A 24,146-nucleotide genomic window follows, 5' to 3' on the forward strand; every position below is an offset into this window, starting at 1 on the left:
CTATTTATATTTCAAGTTCTGTTAACTATACCAGTTCTTTCCACTGGTATTTGAAAATGATACAGAAAATTTGTGAGGAAAGTGTCTTTAATGATGGTTAAGATCCCAGTGGTGATACTATTATTAAACATGTTTTATGTCAGTGAAGATAAACTGTAATTATACGACTGGCCATTAATATTCGGAAATGAGCACACTGATTGGCCAGCCCAACCAGCGTGCCTGTTGTAAATCTCAGAATATACCAACGGAAAAAGGTCCGGTCACCCAGACTTCTTTCTGTTCGTATATTCCATAACTCTTCTTTATTTTTTTTTAACAAAATTTTTAAAAAATCTACAGTCTGGACTCTGGACATACCAGAGGGGCAGCATGGAGGAAATACAAAGAAAATCAGGTATGTATTTAAAACTAAAGACACATACCTGATTTTCTTTGCATTTCCTTCATTCTCCCTCTCTCTTTTCTACCCTTAAAGTAGCCAAAACTTTTTTTTTTAATAAAAAAAAAAAAAAAAAAAAAAAAAAAACACGGAGCAACGGAGACTTTCTTTTCTCTGTTGCTTCCTTTTCAAAGCATTGATGTACTGAGTATGCATGGGAACGCAAGTCCCATACGCCTGTGCAGTACATCAAAACAAGGCTGCAGGATACCATCAGCTGCAGAAGAACTGTTATACAAAGACATTATTTAGGAAAAATACATATTTTTTTTCTTAAATAATGTCATTGTATAATAGCAATAACCGACTTTGTGGTTGTGGTACATTGAAATTTACTCACAGTTGGTTTTATTTAATCACTCAGGCTTCGCCCTCATGATTAAACCACACCAACCATGGGTAAATCTTCAATATACCACAACACCTCGTCGGTTATTGCTTAATTATTCAGCCTCAGTACTGTCAGCAAGCTTCTGTAAGTCATTCTCCCTCTGAACCTGGCCTCATCTCTTCTCTGTACAGTAGATTACAGGATCATTTATTTACATCATCAGCCTTTGCTTAGAAGCAGCACTGTTCATTGAATTACACAGTAATAAACAAGAAATAAAGTATTTGTTGTGCTACATAATGTATATACTTCAACTTTAAGATTTCAGAGGACTGTCTCAAGAACTAAATGCAGCATTTCCCCATCCTGACTGCTTGTTATAGTATTTTTAATTCAGTCTTGTTTAATTTAGTAAAATACAATGATAATACTGTAATAATTATCAAGGTCCTGTAGCTTTGAGAAATGCTCAACTCCCCTCAACCCCTTCCACCTAATCAAACACTGGCCACGGTAGCTACTTTTGCCTTGTCTACAGCAAAAATATGTAATTCACTCTGGAGGAAATGTTTCCTCTGGATCTGGCATCGTAGTTCACAGTTGCAGGTGGCTCCACAGTTGTCATGATTTCATATAAGAGAAGTCTTTGGTGGTGGACTTTTTCAGTTTGATTTGTCTTGTTTCTTTACTTCTTCTATGTCCATTTCAGTAAGAACAGAAAAACATAGAATTTGGATGTATTTGGTACAGGAACCTAGGACGAAGAGTAAAATGAGTGACAGAATACTCAAGATTTTATTTAGTATGAATTCTTACAAAGGTTAAAATTACAGTAATGACTCCAGTCTGCATCTCTGAAGTTAAGGAGCATGTTTAATGTTAACTAATTTCAGCTTTAATTCATAAATGTATTCCATTACATGAAGCACATTGCAATATACGACAGAACACTCAAGTAAGCTTAACTGCTTTGCAAATACTTTTAAAAGAGAAAAATCTGTACTCGGTTACAGAACTTCGGAACAAAATTTAGTTCCATACGAAAAGCTTCTGTTTCAGGAAAAAGCAAATGTGAACAATCTTAACAAAATGTCTATATGCTGTTCAGACTACTCAAACTGTGCAAAACATTTCTAGGAGTAATAATGCAGAATAATCAACATAATTACACATACACTGCCCCACTTTAAGAAATGCTTTGAATATTAGCAATTAAACGTGACTGTCCTGGGCATGGCTTCAAGGCTAGTTTTATATCTGCTTTAGAATGTATTTATGTATCAACATAAGACTGTCATGTACTTTCTTCTGTTTCAAGTCACATAAGTCCCTTAAAAAAAAAATGTGTTTGCACTTACAAATGATCATAGCTGTTGAACACTAAAACTAGCAGACACTTCAGAGAGAAGCATTTATAATCAGATTTCATAAAGGTATCCTGGGGCAATGAAGGGGAAAGATAGCTTTACTGTTGAAAATATATTGCTATAGTAATAAAACAAAAAAAGGAGAAGACTAGTTATGCAGTAATGATATTGGCATAGGAATTGCTAAAATAGACTGTTGTCATAATTTCTTATGTAAGATCCATATCAAAAATCACAATGCATTCTAATTAAAAATAAGAAAACAGGATTCAAGCTGGTATCACTTGTTTAAACCATGGTTTATTAAGTTAAAACAGAGAGTGATTTTGCCCTTGTACGAGCTTTATCAAAGTGATAGTTTTCAGATTTACTGCTGTTTCTGTTACTGTGCAATTATCAACTGTTAGGATTAGGATGTTTCGCATCTTCCATCTATTGTGATAGTTCTTTATGTGTTTGTACCTTTTTGCCATAGTCGTAGAATTTTTGCTTTGGGTGCATGGTTGCTCTGCTGTTTTTTTTTTTGGCCTAATGGCCTTTCTTATACTGTTTTTTCCACTGTTGCACTGTGTGTGTGTGTGTGTGTGTGTGTGTGTGTGTGTGTGTGTGTGTGTGTGTGTGTGTGTGTGTGTGTGTGTCGAAGTCAAAGTAAACTTTACTGTTATTTAGAACTACACAAGTGTAGCCTAAACAAATTTTTGTGTATCAGCTCAATTCTTGAGATTACAAAGGAAAGTGAAACAACACATACAAGTAGAGGAATACACATAACTAGCAAATACACTACTTCTCCCAATACATACAAGAAACAGCAGAGACATTAACCAACACTCATATACAAAAAAAAATATCCTCCCCGAAGTTAAATTAACTACCCTTTTTAAAGTAATACAAAACACACTACAGATTGAAATGCCTAAATTGTTTCTCTAATACTGCACTTGAGTGAGTTAAATAATACTGACTATGGATATAATAAATAAATATTACACTTAGTTGCAATATATGCAAGTATATATTGCACAAATAAATAAAATCCCCTCTAACTTCCTAAACCTATTCAACTTCACCCAAAGCAAAACCTGTCCAGCCCGGACAGACAAGCGTAACAAAAGGCAGTCAACACTTGACTGGATACTAACTAATAAATCCAACCTTGGTTACCTAGCAGCCTGTCTACCAGACTCCCTCAGTGACCATACACCGACCTTCCTATACAGAAAACGTGTCAATTCTCAAAGCAACATTACCTACAAATACATCCATAGTTAAAGAAACTTCTCCCCCTCCTCATTTAATCAGTTACTCCAACAATGTAACTGGGACCGCTTAAAATCCTCCAACTAGACCTAGCTGTTCAGTACTTCAACAGTACCTTCCTTAGTATGCTTAATCATCTCAATCCTACCAGATAAACCCACCTAAAGAGCAAACACCTTCCTTGGCTAACCACAGACACCAGACTGCTACTAAAGTGTAGAGACAAAGCCTGGGCAGCCTAAAACGTTGCCAGAGATAATACAAACCTATCTAAATATCAACAGCTAAGAAATCAAGCTAAAAACCAAATCAGGAAAGATAAACAGGCTTACTTTCTAACCTGTCAACAGATGCACCTAAACAACCCCCAAAACTTCTCGCAAAGTATTAATTATCTCCTTAGCCCTGGTCACTCCTCAAACCCTGCCGCAGTCACCTCTAACAATACTGACCCTATTGCTACTCAATTCAACTCTCATTTTGTACATACCATAACCGCTCTGCTAAATGACCATTCTAACAGACCTCTTACACTCCCCAGTCCTTCTCCTGACAATCACTATCCCTACACTTTCACTCCCATGTAAACCAGTTACATAAAAACACTCCTATCTATGCTAAAGCCCTGCTGTCTCTCAGCTGACCTACTTCCTAATAAATTTCTAAAAATCACCACTCCCTCCATTCCCTACCCTATATCAATCCTGATTAATAGATCTGTCTCAGAAAACTATGTCCCAACTCTATGGAAAATATCCTACATCATACCCCTTCACAAAGGTGGTCCATCCAGAGAACTCACAAACTACCACCCCATCGCCATCCTTTCCCCCTTGCAAAAATCCTAGAAAAGTGCATCCACAATCAACTCCTCAACCATTTACTTACTCACAACCTATTATCCAGTTTCCAACATGGCTTTAGACCCAAACATAGTACCAACACTGCCCTATTATTCTTCACCAACACCATCTATCATCTCTTAAACGAAGGCCAACTTGTCTTCTCTATCTTCCTCGATATGTCCAAGGCTTTTGACACCATTTCTCACCAGTTGCTACTTAAACTGTCATCCTATGGCCTCAATTCCTCATCCCTGTCCTGGTTCCATAGCTATCTGTCCAACTGCCAGCAAGCAACTAAATGGGAAAACATATGTACCCCCTGCTCTCCATCTCTGTTGGCGTACCCCAAGGTTCAATACTTGGCCCTCTCCTCTTTAGCATATTTACAAATAACTTTGTAAAAATGAACAAACTTTCAAAAAACAAATAAGCGAAACAGATACTTCCTAAAACAGAAATTTATTAAACATTAAAAATGGTAAAGCGCTTTTCGTCTACTCAATAGCAGACTTCATCAGACCACCATTTAATACAGAGAATCCTTTAAATACTAGTGTACACCAACAGTTACTGCCCCCAATCACAACTTCAAAAGGAAATGATGTAAGCATACTGTTAGTACAAAAAATTGTTAAACATACATTATGCTAAAAATATATAATTTTTGACATATACATATAAAAATGAATGAATATAAAACCTATGTTTATTAAAAACTGAAGTTAATTATTAATTAGTGGTTCATCAACTCAAAGCTTTTAACCTTAATGAAGGAAATAATCCAAATATCGGGAGTTTGGCGTCTTTTTCAACTGTTTCTTCTCCCAATGGATTAAATTCATCAATGCAACAGCAGGAGGGTAACCAGGGACTTAATCCACATAGTAATGGTTCCCAAGGAGTACAGAACGCAAATGCAGTCATGCAGACACTGCCAGGTATGAACTTTCAAACATAGCAAGTACATAACCTTAATGCTGGTAACATGTCTAGTTCTAGCAGTATTAATTGGAAACCTCCTATACTGAATGACTGGTTAGCAAATGGAAGCATGGGACAAGAAGTAGCTACACAAATAGCTGGATGGTATAATGCAAAAAATAAATTGAAAGAACTGGATAGGAAACTGTATAAAATGAAAAAGTTGAAATGTGAAAATGTTTATTTGAAGGACTGTATTACAAATGGGGTGGTTCCAAAAGGGCGTAGAGTACGGCGTTATCCAGCAGATCTAATTGAGAAAGTACAGTTGTGTACACTTACCATAAATGTAGATGTTCGAGTGTATTCACTGTTGCAGTCATTACATTTGGGTAATCTGCTGGCAGGTTGCCCTCAGTTGGCCTGATTAACAAAGTCTTGGGTCCTGCGTTGGTTGCTGTCCCTTCTTCCATGACGTCAGGTTGTCAGGGGTATAAAACATGCAGCCGACGCCATTACATCAGTTTTTCTTTCCCCAGATGTCAGGTGCCCCCCAAATGGGGAGCAAATAAAATTAAAAACACAAAAAAATATACCTCCAATCCCAAAAGCAAATACACCAAAAGGGCTTATAACCACAGTGAAAGAAAGAATAGGTATAGTCAGCGAAAAATAGGGGGCTGAAGGGAGGGTAACCAGGACTGCAACAGTGAATACACTCGGACATCTAAATTTAAGGTAAGTGTACACAACTGTACTATATTCTTCGTGTTTCACTGTTGCAGTCATTACATTTGGGTAGATTCCCAAAGCTATGATAGGGTCGAGGAGATTATACAGCATTAGGACAAGCTATAAGGCCCTGCAGGACAGCAGTGTCAAAGCCAGCTCTGGATTTAGAGAAGAAAGGTAAATGGTAACATTTGGTGAACGTATGAACTGAGCTCTAGGTAGCAGCTTCTAGAATGTCTCTGGTTGGAACACCTCTGAGAAAGGCTGTAGAAGTAGATGCAGCCCTAGTGGAATGAGATCTGATCCCCTGGGGGATAGTTTTACCATGGTGTATATAGCAGAAATGAATACAATGGTTTATCCATTTGGAAATAATCTGCTTTGAAATAGCCTTTCCCTCTGCCCCTGCAGCAAATGCCACCAGTAGTTCAGATTTTCTTTGAGATTTTGTCCTGTTTAAGTAAAATCTAAGTTGTCTGTGTACATCCAATGAATGCAGAATCCACTCCCCCTTGTTCTGTGGATTGGGAAAGAAAGTTGGCAAATGAATGGTCTGATTAAGAGCCACACTGGATGCCACCTTTGGCATGAAGGATGGATTGGTCCTGAGAGACACCATGTCCGCATGAAAAATGATGAAAGGCTCCACTCTGCCATAAGAGCCTGTAATTCGGAAATCCTTCTAGCTGAAGTGACCGCTAAAAGGAAAGCTGTTTTCCAGGAGAGAAATTTTAAGTCTGCAGTAGCAGCTGGCTCGAAAGGAGGGAGAGTGAGTTTTTCCAATACAAAATTGAGGTCCCAGGCAGGGGTTGGAGCTCTCTCTTGGGTGGTCTTAAGTTTTTGGCCCCTCTGAGATACTGCTTTAGCAGAGGATGAGAGAGGAGGGGAGGTTCTGTGTTGTAATGAGATGAAATGGCTGAGGCATGGATTTTTATGGAAGAAAAGGACAGGCCCTTGTGAAGCATCTGAGTTAAGTATTGTAAAATCTGAGGAATATTGGGCACTGCTGTGCTTATCCCTTGTGACTGATTCCAGGCCCAGAATCTTTTCCATTTGTCAGCATAAGATTTTCTAGTAATGGGTCCTCTTGCCTCCAAAATGACATCCATCACAGGTTTGCTGAGGGATGCTAAGGGTGAATTTAAGTGAACAGCCACGCAGCAAGACTCAAAGTTTGGAGCTGATTGTGCAGAATGTGGTTGTTCTGCTGAGACAGTAAGAAAGGTGTTTGAGGCAGGTGCCATGGTGGAAGGTGTGACACATTGAGCAGGAGTGGGTACCAGTGTTGGCGAGGCCAGTCTGGAGCAATCAAAATAATTTTTGGTTTGTCCTGTTTGACTTTTAGTAGAACTTTGGAGAGCAGAGGCAGAGGGGGAAAGGCATAGACTGATATGTTTTTCCAGCTGAATGACAGAGCATCCACTTTCCAGGCTTTTTTGTGATGAGTTCTTGTGCAGAACTTGTCCAACTGATAGTTCTGGGGTGAGGCAAAAAGATCTATGTCTGGACTCCCCCATTTGAGTGTCAACATGTTGAAAATCTGTGGTTCCAGTTTCCATTCATGTGAGTCCATGAGATTTCTGCTTAGTTCATCTGCCAGAGTATTCAGCTTTCCTGGCAGGAACTGAGCTTGTAGTTGTACCTCATAGCTCAAGGCTGTGTTCCACAATGCCACGGCTAGTTTGCAAAGGGAGTAGGAGTGTGTACCCCCCTGCTTGTTTATGTACCACATAACTGTGGTGTTGTCTGTCTTTATCATTAATTGTCCTGGATGAACGTAGTCCTTGAAGGCCATCAGTGCATTCTGTACAGCTAGCATTTCTTTTTGATTGATATGAAGGTGCATTTGATTTGGGCTCCATTTGCCCTGACTGCACTTCCCTGCCAGATGAGCCCCCCAAGCATAGTCTGATGCGTCTGTAGTTAGGGTTTGGGCGGCAGGGGGTGGAGTGAATGGCAGTCCCTTGTTTTGGTGGCAGGCCTCTGCCCACCATAGGAACTCTAGTTGCAGGAAGGTATGATAGGAATCATTGTTTCCAGGCTGCGACAATGTTGACTCCATAAACTTTTTAAGTACCACTGAAGTTTCCTCATATGCAGTCTTGCATATGGAATTAGAAGAATGCAGGAGGCCATGAACCCCAAGGCTTGCAGAATTTGACTTGCAGATAGCAGGGTTTTTGTGGCCACCTGTTTGAAGTAAGTTACCAAATGAATTTGCTTTTCTGGCGTAAGGTAAGCCATCTGGGCCGTTGTATTCAAGCTTGCACCCAGGAATGTAATTTTTTGAGAAGGTACCAGTTGTGATTTCTTTTCGTTTATAGTGTACCCTAGACAAGTTAGAACCCTTTTTACATACGCCAGATGTTTTAGAAGAATGTCCATGTTTTCTGCCTGAATTAGACAATCGTCCAGGTATGGATATATTTGAATATTTCTTTGCCTGCAAAATGCAATCACTGGAGCCAGGCACTTTGTGAAGACCCTGGGCGCAGTAGATAAGTCAAAGGGCAGTGCAGAGAACTGGTAATGCAAGTAGCCTGCTTTGAAGTGGAGGTGTCTTCTGCAAGATTCCCTGATTGGGATATGCAGGTAAGCCTCTTTTAAGTCTAGAGTTACCAACCAGGCATCTTTGCCTAGCATAGGAAGTAACTGTTGAAGAGTCAGCATCTAGAATTTTGGAATGTCCAGAAATGTGTTTAGAGTAGATAAGTCCAGAATTGAACACCATGATGTGTCTTCTCTGGGTATCAGAAAAAGTCTTGAATAGAAACCTTGTCCCTTTTCCTCTTCTGGTACTGGTTGAATAGCCCCCAGTACTTGTTTCTCGGCCTCTGCCCACTGATTTGGGGGCAGGTCTGGCCATCCGTTTGGGATTGGCAACGTATGGAAATGAAATCCGTATCCCTGGGATACTATATTTAAAACCCATTTGTCCTGGGTTATAAGTTACCAGTTTCTTGCATGAAGTGCCAGCTTTCCCCTCAAAGTGCTTGGTAAGTGTAATGGGAAGTGATTGAGACTGCTTACCATAGGGAGGTGTCTTGTTGTTTCCAGATTTGGAGGAGGAGGCACCCCACTGTTTTGTTCTAAACGTCCCTTGTGACTGAAACCTGGAGCCTTTGGAATGTCTGGGTTTGACTTGAGTGGCTCTTGAAGGAACTGGAAAGGACCAGTTCTTAGTAGGCCAGTGCCTACTAAATCTTGGAGGTTGCACTTGTAAGAAATCTTTCACAGTTTGCATAGATTTAGCTTTATCTTCCATCTTTTTAAAAACTTCTTCAGCCTTATTACCAAAGAGACAGTCCTGTTGTAAAGGACCATCCAACAATTTTACTTTAACATGATCAAGCAGAGTTTGCTCTTTGAGCCAAGCATGCCTTCTTAGCACAAACCCAGTTACAGCAGCCCAGCAAGAGGCCTCCAAAGAATCAAAACCACATTGCAAAGTAAGTTTTCCAACTTGTTCAGCTGAATGCAATAGATCCTGTAAATCTTTATTTTCCACACAGTCAGAAATTAACATCATTTTCTGTTTAAGCAGTCCCATGATATGCTGTTGATATTTAAGCATATGAAATTGACAGTTTAAAACCCTGATTGCCAAGGTTGCAGACATGTAAACCTTCTTACCCCATCTATCCAGCGCCCTGGAATCTCTATCAGAAGGGGTAGGATTTTTAGCAGTAGAAGCCTTAATGCCCTTGGGACCCTGAGAAATGGTTTCAGGATCTGCAATAGGATTTTTGAAAAGGAATTTGTGGGAATCAGGAGCCCTAGTATCTGACTGGCTTACAAGGAGCCGGAGGCAAAGAATCAGGAGCCATACTAGATTCTGAAAAAACATCACCAACAATGTCTAGAACAGGAGGTATAGCCAAAGGCCTATGCTGAGGAAGAAGAAGAAAATCTCTAAGTCTCTTTTTAGATTCAGAGAAATCCTGTCTTTCCCAGTGGAAATGTTCCCTTAAGGTATGTAAAGTTTCCCCAAAAGAAAAATCCTCAGGGGGAGAAGCAGAAGGAATGGAATTTTCTGCATCAGAGTCCTCATAAGTAGGTATAGACAAATCCTGTTCATTAGAAGAGTCAGAAGAAATAGAATCCTGTTCAGAAGATTCATAATCAATGTCTTACCTAGGCCTCTTAGAAGGGGGGCGGGTTGGCTACCCCTGATCAGAGTAATTAAATCTTCAGCCATTTTGATCATTTGTTTTTTAGGCATAGGGGCCTGCACATGTGGGCCAGGCGTCGGTTTTTTAGACAGAGATTTAGATTTTGGCCTTAGTTTTGAAGATGGCGTCAGTCTAATATACAAATCTGTAGGCCTGAAAACATCCTCAGAAGCTGGTGTCTGCACAGCGGCTCCGGACCCATCTAAGGTAGAGACATCCGCGGGTTCCATAATTGAAGCATCTCGCGGCATACCGGACTCTGAATGGGTCTCAGTAGAGGCCTGCGAATCAGAAGTAGCGGGTATCTGGGGCTGTGAAAGCGCCTCACTGAGTACCGGTGAACTGGCGACTGGCTTAGGAGAAGCATTATCGTCAGTTTTGGACCTCAACGGCCTGTCTCTGTCTTTTTCTTTGTGTTTTTTAGGTATTCCGGTAGTCGGATTGCTAACTGACAACATTTCTGGATAATTAAAGCGTGAGCCAAAATATTTAGAAGCAAAAATGTACTGACGTTTAATAGTGCGTTGATTAAATTTAGCACAAAACCGACAGCAAGGTACATTGTGGTCAGAGCCTAGGCAAGGAATACAGTACAAATGAAAATCCTTATGTGGTATTTGCTTCTCACAAGTAATGCAATTATTAACTTTTACTGACATCGGTAAGGAGCAAGAAAAACTTTCTCCAACGGGGTACTTAGCTTTTTAGTTGAAGACTTCGGTTCTGAAACTCAAAAACGAAAATTTCATGAGTCGGCCAACCGGCACTTGCAAACTGCTTCTGCTTCGGGCACCACGCGGCAAGAAAGACTGATGTAATGGCGTCGGCTGCATGTTTTATACCCCTGACGACCTGACGTCATGGAGGAAGGGACAGCAACTGATGCAGGACCCAAGACTTTGTTAATCAGGCCGACTGAGGGCAATTTGCCAGCAGATTACCCAAATGTAATGACTGCAACAGTGAAACACGAAGAACATCTCAGCCCTGCACAATGATTTAATAGCCATGTTTGATAGGCATGACTGAATTATTAGAACTGCCCATTAAATATAACACTAAAGACATTGATTTGTTGTTGGTTGAGTGTAACTCATTGCAAACACAATTGTTGTTGGAAGCTGACTATGATAGGTACAAGTATGAGCATCAGCATATTTTCAATAGTATTGAGAACAATATTGTGGAATTAAAAAGAAAGAAAAATAAAAAGTTGGCTAGAGACAAGCATCAATACAGTCAAAATTTTGCCTATCCAAAACCCCCACGTGTTTATAATAACAGTAATAATGGTGAACATTTGCAGTTTAATAATAACAATGGAGCAGTGAAAATGAGCAAAAAAAATGAAAGTGATTTGCGTAATGATGATGACTATGAACAACAATTTCCACCTTTTAGGCGGTCCAAAAGGATCAGGAATAGGAACTATAATTATAGTAACAATCGCGGTAATGGTCCCAATCAGGATTTTTATACCCTTTCCAGAAGGAATCAGAGGAGGGGGGCAATGGGGGCGTGGACGATGCCTGAGGACCGATTATTAACTGAATGTACTGGTCAACTGAGTTCTACTGAAACTGATACTACTAATGGTATCTCAGATGAAGTTGGACAACAAAAACCTATGGTTATTTTTAATGAGGCACATGATTTTAAAATTTATAATTTTTCTTGTACATTTTTTGATCAGGAGATGGCTGATTTCTTAAGCAAAGGTTTGACTTTTGTTCCTGCCTCTGAGGTATGTTTAGCTACGGTACTCATGGATTTTAAATTATTTCTTAGGAAACTGAATTTTAGAATTATGTTTGGTGAAAATCACAACCATTCTGATATGCAATTGCATACCACCAGTACTTTTAATCCACCGTTACATCCGGCTTTAATTCTGTATGAGAAGGCTTGTGAAATTGATATTAGACATGTTAAGCAATAAGCATATCCCTTTGAAGTACAATTTGAGTTCTAATGAAAGGGAATTACTTGTATTTTTAATGCAACAGAATATTAGAATCATGAAGCAGTAGAAGGGGGGGGACTGGTGGTAATCGATGTTTTTGATTATAATGATAAAATAACGCAGATACTTAACACAGCCACATATGAAGAAGTTAGCAGAAATGCACTTAATGTAGCATATAAGAAGAGGTTACTTGGATGGTCAAAAGCAAATCTGTAGAGATTCTTGGCATTTTCTCAGCCTTATTAATGCAGTTGAATATGCAGAGGATGTTCTATTTTTAACAATAGATGTAAAAGATCTTTTCTTTGTGATTCCCCAGCAGGAAGGTACAAATATAATAGAAGAGCTTCTGTTTGAACAAGGAGTACCACAAACTGACATTAACTTATATGTTGATTTATTTGAAGTGGTTTTGACCAACAATTATATTATGTTCAACAATCATTATTTACAAAAGGTAGGAGTTGCTATGGGTTCACCCTGTGGGACCATTTTTTCCATCTTGGTAATGGCCCAATGGGAACAGAAGCACATATTTATTAGTGCATATAAACAGTATATTGATCTATAGTTGCGATATTTGGATGATATTTTTATTTTTTGGAGGGGTGAGCAGCAGGTGGATGATTTTATGGAATATATTAATAATACAACTCAATTTTTGAGATTTATGTACAATGTTGATGGACAGGAGAGTAATTACTTGGATGTGAATCAAGGTCAACAAGAGGTTTGTAACCACAATTCACAGAAAACCCACCCATTTGAATAGCTTTCTTCATTATACAAGCTCCCATCCTGTTATTAACAAAAGAACGGTTATAAAAGGCCAATTGGTGCGTGCTGCAAGGATGGTTAGTTTACATAATGAATTTCTTGATGAGTGTAAGAATCTTATAAACATGTTTTTGAGTAGGGGCTACCCAGAGGACTTGCTGAATGTATTGCTTCTCGAAGTAAAACAAAAAAGAGAAAATGGTTATTTTGTACCTATTCTCAACAGAGATGGATTATTGGTGGAAATGCACAGGGTTAATACAAACATGAGAATTGATTATGTTAATGCCTTTATAACTATAGTTAATGTGCATTTTTTTAATTAAATCAATCATTTTTTAAAAATTGGAGTCTTTTGGATGAGGAATCAATTATTAGCAATAAATTTCAGAATGGTATTAAAATGATTGCAAGGAAGGGTAGGAATATCAAAAATCTCATTGAACGATGTTACAGGAAAGAAAAAGGTGGGGGTATGAAAAAATGTGATGTGCACTTTTTGTAAGGATATGTATCAAGGTGAACAGGTTGAAATTAATGGTAAAAAGTATTATATTCATCAGAAATTGAATTGCAAATCAAAAGGGGTGGTATACGTAGCTAACTGTAAAAAATGTTCTGCGTATTATATAGGAAAAACCACAAGAACGCTAAAAGAAAGGGTTTATGAACATTTGTATGCCATAAGGAGGGGGAATTTAGCTAATGCTTTAGCGAAACATACACAGGCATGTGTTGATCATAATTTCGAATGTTGTGCCATTCAGCAGATTTATGAGCAACCAAGGGGTGGACCCTGGAGTTTAATTTTAGAAAAAGCTGAATTAAGATGGCAATTATTACAATCGTACTATAAACCAGGTCTTAATGAACAATGTGTCATTAACAGTCTTTTAGCTTTGAGGAGATGAACTAATAATTAATAATTAACTTCACTTTTTAATAAGCATAGGTTTTATAGTCATTCATTTTTATATGTATATGTCAAAAATTATACATTTTTAGCATAATGTATGTTTAACAATTTGTTGTACTAACAGTATGCTTACATCATTTCCTTTTGAAGTTGTGATTGGGGGCAGTAACTGTTAGTGTACACTAGTATTTAAAGGATTCTCTGTATTAAATTGTGGTCTGATGAAGTCTGCTATTGAGTAGATGAAAAGCGCTTTATCATTTTTAATGTTTAATAAATTTCTGTTTTAGGAAGTATCTGCTATCTTTTTGCTTATTTGTTTTTTGTGAATATTTACAAATAACCTCAGCTCCGCAACTAAGCTGGCCTCCATTGTCCAATATGCAGATGATGCTACACTCATCTGCTCAGCCGCCCCTCACCCCAAGAACTTCAAGAAAAAATGCAATTATCCTTTCAAGATATAGAAAGGCACATCTCTGAGCACCAACTCATTCTAAACCCAAACAAAACTAAGGTAATATTCTTCAATAACAAAAATTCCATCTCAAGCCAGTCCTCTCTCCCAATTCTCTCCTCAAATGGTACCAGGATAGACCCCACCAACCAAACTAAACTTCTAGGTGTCACAATAGATGCAAATCTAAAATTCAACAAACATGTTTCTCTGACAATCAAAAAAGTTCATATCAAACTTGGCACCCTACATAGGGGAAAACCTTTCCTAACCCACAGCACTAGACTAGCTACTGCTCAGTCACATCTGCTCTCTACACTCCTCTACGGCTCTCTCATATTCACAAACCTGCGCAAGTCTGACCTCAATCACCTAGAATCCTTACAACAAAATTGCCAAATTTGCTTCCAATCACCCATACAAGACCCAGCATTGTACCACTCTCTCTCAGCTCAACTGGCTCGAACTCCCTAACATGTTATCCCTCAATTGGCTCACCAAGGCCCACAAAATAATCCATCAACCCAGCAATCTCCCTGATCTTGCTAACCTTCTCCAACCTAGTTTCAATCCTGAGGCCCTCAGATCTTCGGATAAACTAATGCTACAGGTGACCTGCACCCACAACCAACACAGCGGCTCCCTCTATTCCTACAAAATTGCCAAACTATGAAACACACTTCCTCAACCCATTGCACAAAACCCTAATTATCAAGAATTCAAAAAACTCTTAAAACTCTGCCTATCCAATCAATGGCTCAGTTCCTGCTATTCTCCAGGCTAACTTTATCCAGGTTCCATTACTACATTCAACTCCCAGTTTTTCTCACGTGCTACCTTGCATACAGGTTGCCACCAATTTCTTACTACCCAATGGAATAAGGGTGCACTTGAACCTATAATCTTCTCACCATCCTATTACTCTTGTGTGTCTCAAGACTAGTACATCACTGCAATAAATTATATTTTTTCTTCACTGTTATTTAACTATACTTCTGTAATATAGAATCCAATGTTATTTGCAGGTTTTTTTACTGTTACTGCAATTGAAGATGTACTGACTGTATTCTGTAATTTTTCATGCTGCTTTTAGCCCACTTAGTATTGTTTATGTATTAGAACTTCCTATCTCTAATCATGTATCTTCTGTAATGTGTCTTATATATATCTCTATGCTTATATTGTTACTTGTGGAGCTTTTTACCCCTGGTCTCCTCTGAAAATGGGATCCTAGCCAAGTCAGATATCACCCAGTTAACAAATGCAATAAATAAATAAATAAATTGACTTACTATGTGTGTGTGTGCTCCGTTTCCCTTTCTTTAGTATTAGTGTAATATGTTAACAACTGTGTAAGTGTACAGAGTTAGGTTTTGATAGTTCCTCATTAGTGGTGGTGTATTTATTTGATCCAGCTAGTGGGCTGATTTTTTTTTACTCCTTTGCTGTACTGTGTTTTTTCTTCTCATCATGTCGAAGACAGCTTAGGCTCCCAAAAATGCACAGAGTGCAGACACAAGCTACCTCCCTAAGATTCTCATAAGTGCATCTAATGCTTGAAGATAACCCACTAGGACAAAGATTATGAGACCTGTGCCTCTTTTGGAGCCAGGGTGTTGGCTGACAAACAATCAAAACTAGTTGCGAAGGGGCTCCTTTGCACCCCTTCTTTTTCAAGGAAGGGAAACAGGAACAGACAGGAAGTCAGAGATTGAAAAGACAGAGAGAAAAGGATAAGGACAGAAAATGTTCTGCTGAATTTCCAGCCTCTGCTGAGCCAGTCCAGAAGGCCCCAAGACCCTCTGGTTTCTCAGCACCTTCCATAAATCCAGCTTTGGCAACTCCAACATTTTCAGCTTTTGGGGCCAGCCTTGCTGCAACCTGTAGGCGACCCCTTACAACACAAAGTACAGCAGTTTCTTTGCCCTGATCTCTTGTAAGGGAAAGTCACACGGATGCTCTAGTCTAGGTTTTGCCCCCGGATCTCCTCTACAATTACCTTCCAACAACCTTGGCAAAGAATTTTTATAAAGAAAGCAGTTAGTTGCAGTGTGTGATGTCCTTGCTTTGGGCCAGTAATCAAGTAGCCTCAATCCTTACAATGACACCAGTGAGGGACATTCACTTGGAACTGAGATAGATACACACAGTATTTTCAAATGCAGCTCTCTGCAGCAAGCACAAGTTTCCTTAAGAGCACACAGGGAACACACTCCCATCCTGCAGCTGAGCTTTCCTCTCTCTGTCCAGGCCCCAAGTATACCTCCTCACTGACACAGCTGTAGAATTGAGTCCTCAGCTGAGTGTTCCAAGCCAATTCCTCCATCACCCCCTCAGTGACACCAGTGCTCTATGTCCCTGCTCCATGTACCTGATACACACACACAAACCTGGGAAAGGCTGGCACAGATTTACTAGCTATGCCCCCTCTGCGCGGACTACAAGGTAGGTAGATACTGCTACCAGAACACTCCAAAACCAGCTACGCTAAGGCTCTTAAAAGGGTACCTAATTATACTACGTAAAATTAATACTAATACAAATTATAGTGTTTCACCAATGCAGCAAGGCTTTCAGGAAGCAGCCACGGTGTCACCAAATAAATACAAGTACTTGCAAAGGTTAAAATATTCTCTAAAAAACAGCCACAATAAAGAGTTTAAATGTATTTAATAATAAATAATGAAAGAACATGAAAAATAATAATATATGTATTTACAATAAACTCCAGAGTTTCAATTACAGGAAATATTAAAAATAACACAGATAGATAGATTCACACAGTTACAGAAAAACAGTACTTAACTAACCTCACTATATTTTCCTAACTAATCTACAGAATTACCATTCATTGGTTACTTACTAATGCAAGGCAAGATGAAGTGGGTGAGTGGTCTTTCCTCTTTGTCAGGTTTCAAAAACAGACTGATTTGAGATTTCAGTGCTGGATCACAGAATGACATCACATACATCTGGTCATCTGACTCTGATTCCCCGACTACCCCCTTTACTAGAAAATTAACCAGAATTTAGCAGATATGTGTTACCATACACACAGACCTTTGCTGAGATGTGTTATAGCATCTGGAAGCTATAAACCATTTAAAAAATTCCACCCTTCCAGAGTAGCAATTATTTCACCCCTAAGGACAATACAGTAGGATTCCTAATCCTGGTTTTCACAGACATTTTGTCTCTGGCTGCAGTCAGAACTGTAAGATACAATCGTAGTGACCTAAACCAGATAATTTAATTTCAGACTTTCAAAGTTAGCTGGGCTGAGATTAACCTCTTCTCTTCCAGTACCCCGTTACAATATATTCATGTCAACAGTTACAATACAATCTGACATACAGGTGTATTTCTTTTCTGTCCAGCGGGACCCACTGTTGGTACATTTTAACACAAGCAGCTTTGCAAATCAGTTTGATATACAAATGACATATAATTCTTTAAAAAACTCCAGCTAGTTATGCTGGCATATGTTAAGCATCCACTGCCCTACTTCTCCTGGCAAACCTGGCATTACCTCACATCATCACACAGTACAACCATAATTCAAGTCCCTTTGTGACCCAGACTAGTCTGGTTCCCCACTGTATTGTCATAAAAAGAACCAACTCCAAGACCGCTCAAAACATACAGAAGAATTCTTTCATTACAAGCAAAGCTTTCAGGTATCACCCTTCCTCAGTGATATTCTAATGCTAAGCAATTAACTCCATATAAAAATTTTAAAAAGTCACAAGATCACAGTCAACCTATAAAAAACATCAAATCATTATATAATTATGACATCACATAATTACAAACTGGTAAATTAACCCCTCATGCACATTCAGAATGCCAACATGTGTATTATTGCAGTTACAGTTGTTTTTTAGCCAAGGCAGATTTAATACTCACAGTACTATTCAATCCAGGAAATAAATCTGCTTGTAGCAATAAAATCCATCCATATTCTTTGTTTTCTAATGTATTATTTATATCACCACCTCTAATATGTCTAAAAATACTCTCTACTACCCTAAACTTAAAAATATGCTCAGAACCACTATCCACAATATGTTTACTTAAAGCATTTGCCAGTACAGCTCTCTGTATGTCTAACTTATGCTCAATTATATGTTCTTTTAACTCTCTTCTAGTTTTATCTACATAAAAACAAGAACATTTTACACATGTTGCTAAATAAACTAAATGTGTAGTATTACAACTGGCAGAGCAGTGAAAAACAAATTGTTTCTCTGTCACTGGGTGATTAAATAAAATACTATTTACTGAAATATCAGTGTAACAACTACAATTTAAGCAAGGAAATGTGCCAAATCTCCCACAATTATTCCTCGAGACGTTAAAATCTTTGTAACATAATCTACTTTTTAAATTGCACATATTCCTTTATGCAAAATATGGTCGAGGGCCTAGTAATTTATACAGTTCTGGCATAGCCAATAAAACATTCCAATTTTTCTTAATAATTTTTTCTACATCAGCTGTTCTAACATTGTAGGTTGTTGTATATCTAATTATATTACATGGTCTATCTATCTTCAAACTCATTCCTGCGTCAAAAATAGGTTTAACTGAACCTGTTCTTTTTAACATATTTTTTATAATTTCATCTATTAAAACCATATCATAACCCCTCTCAAGGAATTCATTTCCTATCCTCCTCATCTCAGACTCACATTTCCTGTCATCTGTGTTTAAGCTACTAATCCTTATAAGTTGAGTTTTTATTATACCTTTGAAAACATGTGGTGCATGCATACTCATTTGAGATACATAACGATTTCCATGTACATCTTTCCTATGAACACTTGTATCCACAGAACTCCCATTCCTCTGTATTTCAACTTCCAAAAAAAGTAATCTTATCAGTTGAACAAGCCATTTTAAACTTTAAGAAACTAGTAGTGTTGTCTAGATAAGATACACATTGCTTCATACTCTCACAAGTACTGTTCCAAATAAAAAACAATCATCAACAAATCGCTGACAGAATAACACATTCTTGCTCATATCATTTGCGTTACTATAAATGAACTATTTTTCTCATTGGTGCAAGACTAAATTGGGACAGGTGTTCGCCATGGCCGTACATACCCATGGCGACTCCTGCTGTTTGTAAAAAAAAAAAAAAAGACTATCGAACAGAAAAGCATTTTTTGTTAACACACTTTCTATTAGTTGACATATAGTTTCTATTTCGCTAGATATCATTCATATTTCAGTACTCAAAAAGCTTTGAATTGCCTGAATACCATATTCATTTGGTATAACTGTAAAAAGAGAGTTTATGTCAACTGTGATGAACAAAAATGGTATATCCATATTGTTCATATGCCAATCACGTAATTTCACCAAAAAATCATTTGTATCTTGAATATAGCTTTTACTAAATACAAGATATTTACTTAACTGTTTTTGTAAATAAACTGAAATGGGCTCAGTTACTCACCCCCTTCCTGATATGATAGGTCTCATGGGCGGGTGGTTTAAAGACTTATGTAATTTAGGTAAACCATATATTTGTGGTATCCTAGGGGCATGGTACAGTAAAATAATTATACAGTTCAATGGAAATGTCATTATTAAGATGTAACTCATAAATCATCATGTTAACTTCCAACACCATTTTTTTAACATCAGGAAAACAATTTTTTTCAAAGATAGCAATATCCTGCAAAAAAATCATACATCAAGGACATATAATGCATCTTGTTCATAATTACCATTGCACCCCCTTATCAGCTTGCCTTATCAATATACAGTCATTTTGTTCTAATTGTTTTAAAGTCTCATTTTCATCTATAGTCAAGTTACAAAAATCTTCTTTTAATAGGCTTGCCATATAGCTCACATAAATCTCATTCACATATATTGTGAAATGCCATTAAAATAGGACAATTAGTGGGTATAAACAAGCTAGATCTTTTACATTCACTCAATGACATATACGTATGTTTAAAAATAAGCTTCAAGCTTACATTCCTTACAAAAAATTTTAAATCAGTTAAAGCATCCACTATATTGTCCATGGCACTGGGTATAAAACTTAGGCCTATTTTAATTAAAGTCATTTGGGGTGAAGTTATGGCAGTATCAGATAAATTCACAATACCTTCAGTTCTATAATGGGTTGAAGTTATGGCAGTATCAGATAAATTCAAAATACCTTCAGTTCTATAAATCAACAGTGTTGAACTTTGTTCTGGTGCAGGGGACTGCTGTATTTTCTCTTCTTCCCATTATGGAGCTGTTGATTTGCTGTTGTTGGGACTGACCCCTCGAACAGTCGCCCTGTCTCAGGTCCACTTTCTCCAGAAGATGGAGCTGAAAAGGGACATTTAGAGCTAAAGGAGTTAAAGAGGTTGCATTGTGCTGCTTAGCCTGCATGGCTGTTGAAGTTGTTGACACTGGTGCCCTGTCAATATGATCAGCATTTAGTTCATTGTCCTCATTGAGAACATGGTTATGTAGCTCAATAAAACGTTCTCTCATAAAAACATCCAAGGCCAACTTTGAGAGAAAAATCGCTATGGACACTAAAGATAACCACAAGGACTTCTTCAGCTATGTTAGAAACCTGGGCGGAAACCCTCAGATATGTTCAGAGTTAGTTCACAATGACATAAAATACACTGAACCCACAGATATTGCCAACATTCTGGCAGACAGGTTCAGTGCAAATTTCTCCCCTCCCTCACCCCCAAAAGAAGAAATACTTATCCCAGCTGAATGTAACCTCCCTGTCATCTCAGATGTCCAGGTGAGAACCGCCCTCAGCAAAGCTAAAAACACAGCATCAATGGGACCTGACGGTATCCCGGGTTGCATGCTACGTGAACTCCAAGAGGAGCTAAACCCACAGATAAAAATGCTATTTGACCTTAGCCTTACTACAGGATATGTACCTGAACACTGGCGTACAGCAACAGTAGTCCCACTCCACAAAGGAGGCACCTCTACAGACCCTGGTAACTACCGCCCCATAAGCTTAACCAGCCTGGTCTGCAAAGCTATGGAAAGAATCATTATGGAACTCATAAAGAGAGACATTGGGGACTTACAGACACTTGATCCCACCCAGTTCGGCTTTGTAAAGGGCAGATCCTGCCTTTTGAACCTGGTTGACTTTTTCGAAACAGTCACTAGAGCCATTGACAAGGGCAAAGCAGTCCATACAGCCTACCTGGACTTGGCTAAAGCTTTCGACACAATACCCCACTCTGGCATCATAAACAAGCTCAACAGCTTAAATGTAAATCCATATGTCACAAGATGGGTGGCAAACTGGCTAAAGGACAGAACCCATAAAGTCAAAATCGCTGGAGCCATGTCAGACTCAAAGCCAGTCACAAGTGGTGTCCCACAGGGCTCTGTCCTGGGACCCCTCTTGTTCGGCATTTATTTCTCAGATGTGAAAGCAAACATGGGAGGGTTGTGGCTGACAAAGTTCGCAGATGACTGCAAACTAGGCGCCACAGTCGATACACCAGCTGACACATACATCCTACAGAAAGGCCTCACTGAAACGGACAACTGGTGCCGGAGTCATGGCCTTAAACTAAATGCCAAAAAATGTATAGTCATCCCCTTTGGGAAAAACAAAGTACCCACAAATTATCACATAGACAGTAACCCACTGAGTACCGGAAAAGTAATCAGAGACCTGGGGACCCAAGTCGATAGTGACCTCTCATTTGACACCCACGTTGCCAAAGTGGTTAGAAAGACTTTCTACCTTGCCCACCTTATCATGAAGGGATTCACATCCAGATCAAAGGAGATCATTGTACCCCTATACTCCTCCCTTATCAGCCCATGATTGAGTACAATGCCCCATTTGTTATGTACCTCACCCGGCACTTGCAACAGCTAGAGAGACCCCAAAAGTACCTCACCAAGAGGATCAAGGGTCTCCAACATATGTCATATGCTGCCAGACTAAAGAAACTCCAGCTCTATTCAGTAGCATACCGCCTGCTCAGAGGTGATCTGTGCCTGACGTACAAGGCCATGTCCAATCAGGAATTGATGGACATGCTCCACCTCAAAAAATCCAAATCCATCAGAACCACGAGAGCTAAAGATTTAAACCTCAACACAAATATGAATAGGACATACTGGAGGGACAGATTCATAACTCAGAGGCTTCCCATACTCTGGAACAGAATCCTAGTTCATGTTAGGCAGAGCCCCTCACTGACTCTCTTCAAGAGAAATCTTGACGAGTGGATGGGAGATCGTAGGTTTACCCCAGGGGTAATCTCTGTGTCACTACTAGACAGAGGCACAGTAAACTAATTCTATTATGTAAGGGGGTCTTCACTGTGTCACTACTAGACAGAGGCACAGTATTCTAAATCTATTCTGTACACTTTTGTACCATTACATGGGGTGGCGAAAGCCACATCACTATGGCTAGGCTTATAAATGCCCCACGGCAGATAGCCTAGTACTAAACTATAAAACTATGAAACTATAAAATTGGAGGAGTGTTGTAGTTCATCCAATCGTTTCAATGACTTACTACATCCGCCTTGTTGCAGAGCAGAGTTAGGAGCATTTCCTTTATTTTTTGCTGTTGTACAGAACTCGAGGTTTGAGTGGTAGTGGCAACTGCCAGTTGTGTAGCCGTGTTCACTTCGTTCACAGTAAACATATCTAATTGATACACTGATCCCTTCACTGACTGTGAGAATATATTCTGTCTCTGAGTCTTGGGCCAAGAAAATATGTGGCCCATTTTATAGTCATCAATGTCTCTTAATAGTTTATCTTTTTACTTCCTTCCAGTTTGACATCAGGCAATTGGAACCTATCGAAAATAGACTGGTAGATGTTTGTAATACTCTCAAATGAAGGCACATTAGTGATCTCATTTTCAAGTATACTTATATCTTCCTTCACGTTGGACTCAATGTGCACAAAAAAGTAATTCATAAATAACATATAGTCTGCACTAAGTTTCAGGTTTAATTGTTGCCACTTTTTTTAGTAGTTCCGGATACATATTTGCATAAGAGGGCATCTTTAGAATTCATAGCCCCTGTGGTACAATGCCACGCTCCAGATAAGCAGTAAAGCTTAGCTGCTGCCACTGGAGCCTTTTAAACACTTGCAGTTTCCTTTCCAAAATATTTATCTTCTTCTCCTCTAGTTTGTCTGAATGCAGGGCAATGGCTCCCTCAGACAAAACATTAGCTGACATAATAGACAAAAGTGGATTACCATCACAATTCAGTAATAATGACAAAAAGTAATTTCTCTGAACATACGCAGAATCATTCTTTGTTTCTTCCATATTGCTGACTGTGAAATAGTAATGTAAATAACATTGTTCAAAGCGTTCACAGCACAACCAAATAAGTCAATACCAATAAAAAGTTGATGCAGCGATAAACAAGAAGCTAGGAAGAGTTATTTATTTTATTTTACATTTGTTGACCGGGCTAGTCCAGCTGGATTATTGTCCATTTTCAGTGGAGGCCCGGGGAGAAAAGCTCCACAGCTTAAAGCAAGGTTATAGAAAATAAACATTTGCAGAAAACACTAATGTCACAGGCAATGAGCAAAATGCAGAGATATTAGTCTAGGTCAGGTAATAAAAACAAATAATACCATCTACGTAATAAGAAAGGCATTAAATACTTTCAGTACAAATATAGGAGGATGAGAGTATTACGTGGTTTAAAATGTATGTACATAAAAAACATTGTACCCTTTTTTTTTTTTTTTTTTTTTTTTTGGTTTCATATATGAGAACAATAGTAGCAGTAAAGTCATTTGTGATCAGAGAGACAGATTGCAATGTTAAATAGGGAAATATGATAGTAGACAGAAGAAAGTAGGTTAGTCAGGATTGGTACAAGAGCAGAGCCAGTAGTTGTTCAGATGTAAAAAAAGTTGTTTTTTAAAGAGATGAAGAGAAGCTAGAGAGGAGATATGTGA

The 24,146-nt window shown here is 38.6% G+C and overlaps 1 protein-coding gene across 2 annotated transcripts in view; it reads right to left on the reverse strand.

Moving 5' to 3' along the window:
- Positions 1 to 566: 566 nt before the first annotated feature.
- The window catches only part of LOC122790765 (Y+L amino acid transporter 2-like), a 1,821,102-nt gene continuing 1,797,522 nt past the window's right edge, over positions 567 to 24,146 (reverse strand). For both annotated transcript variants that reach the window (XM_044058377.1, XM_044058375.1), the window contains one exon: positions 567 to 1,527. In XM_044058377.1, coding sequence (XP_043914312.1) covers positions 1,436 to 1,527 — 92 coding nt within the window. In that variant the 3' untranslated portion in view covers positions 567 to 1,435. The remainder of the gene's footprint in view (positions 1,528 to 24,146) is intronic.

This window comes from Protopterus annectens, chromosome 16.part0 (genome assembly GCF_019279795.1).
Source record: "Protopterus annectens isolate FY-2018-M chromosome 16.part0, PAN1.0, whole genome shotgun sequence".
NCBI lineage: Eukaryota > Metazoa > Chordata > Ceratodontiformes > Protopteridae > Protopterus > Protopterus annectens.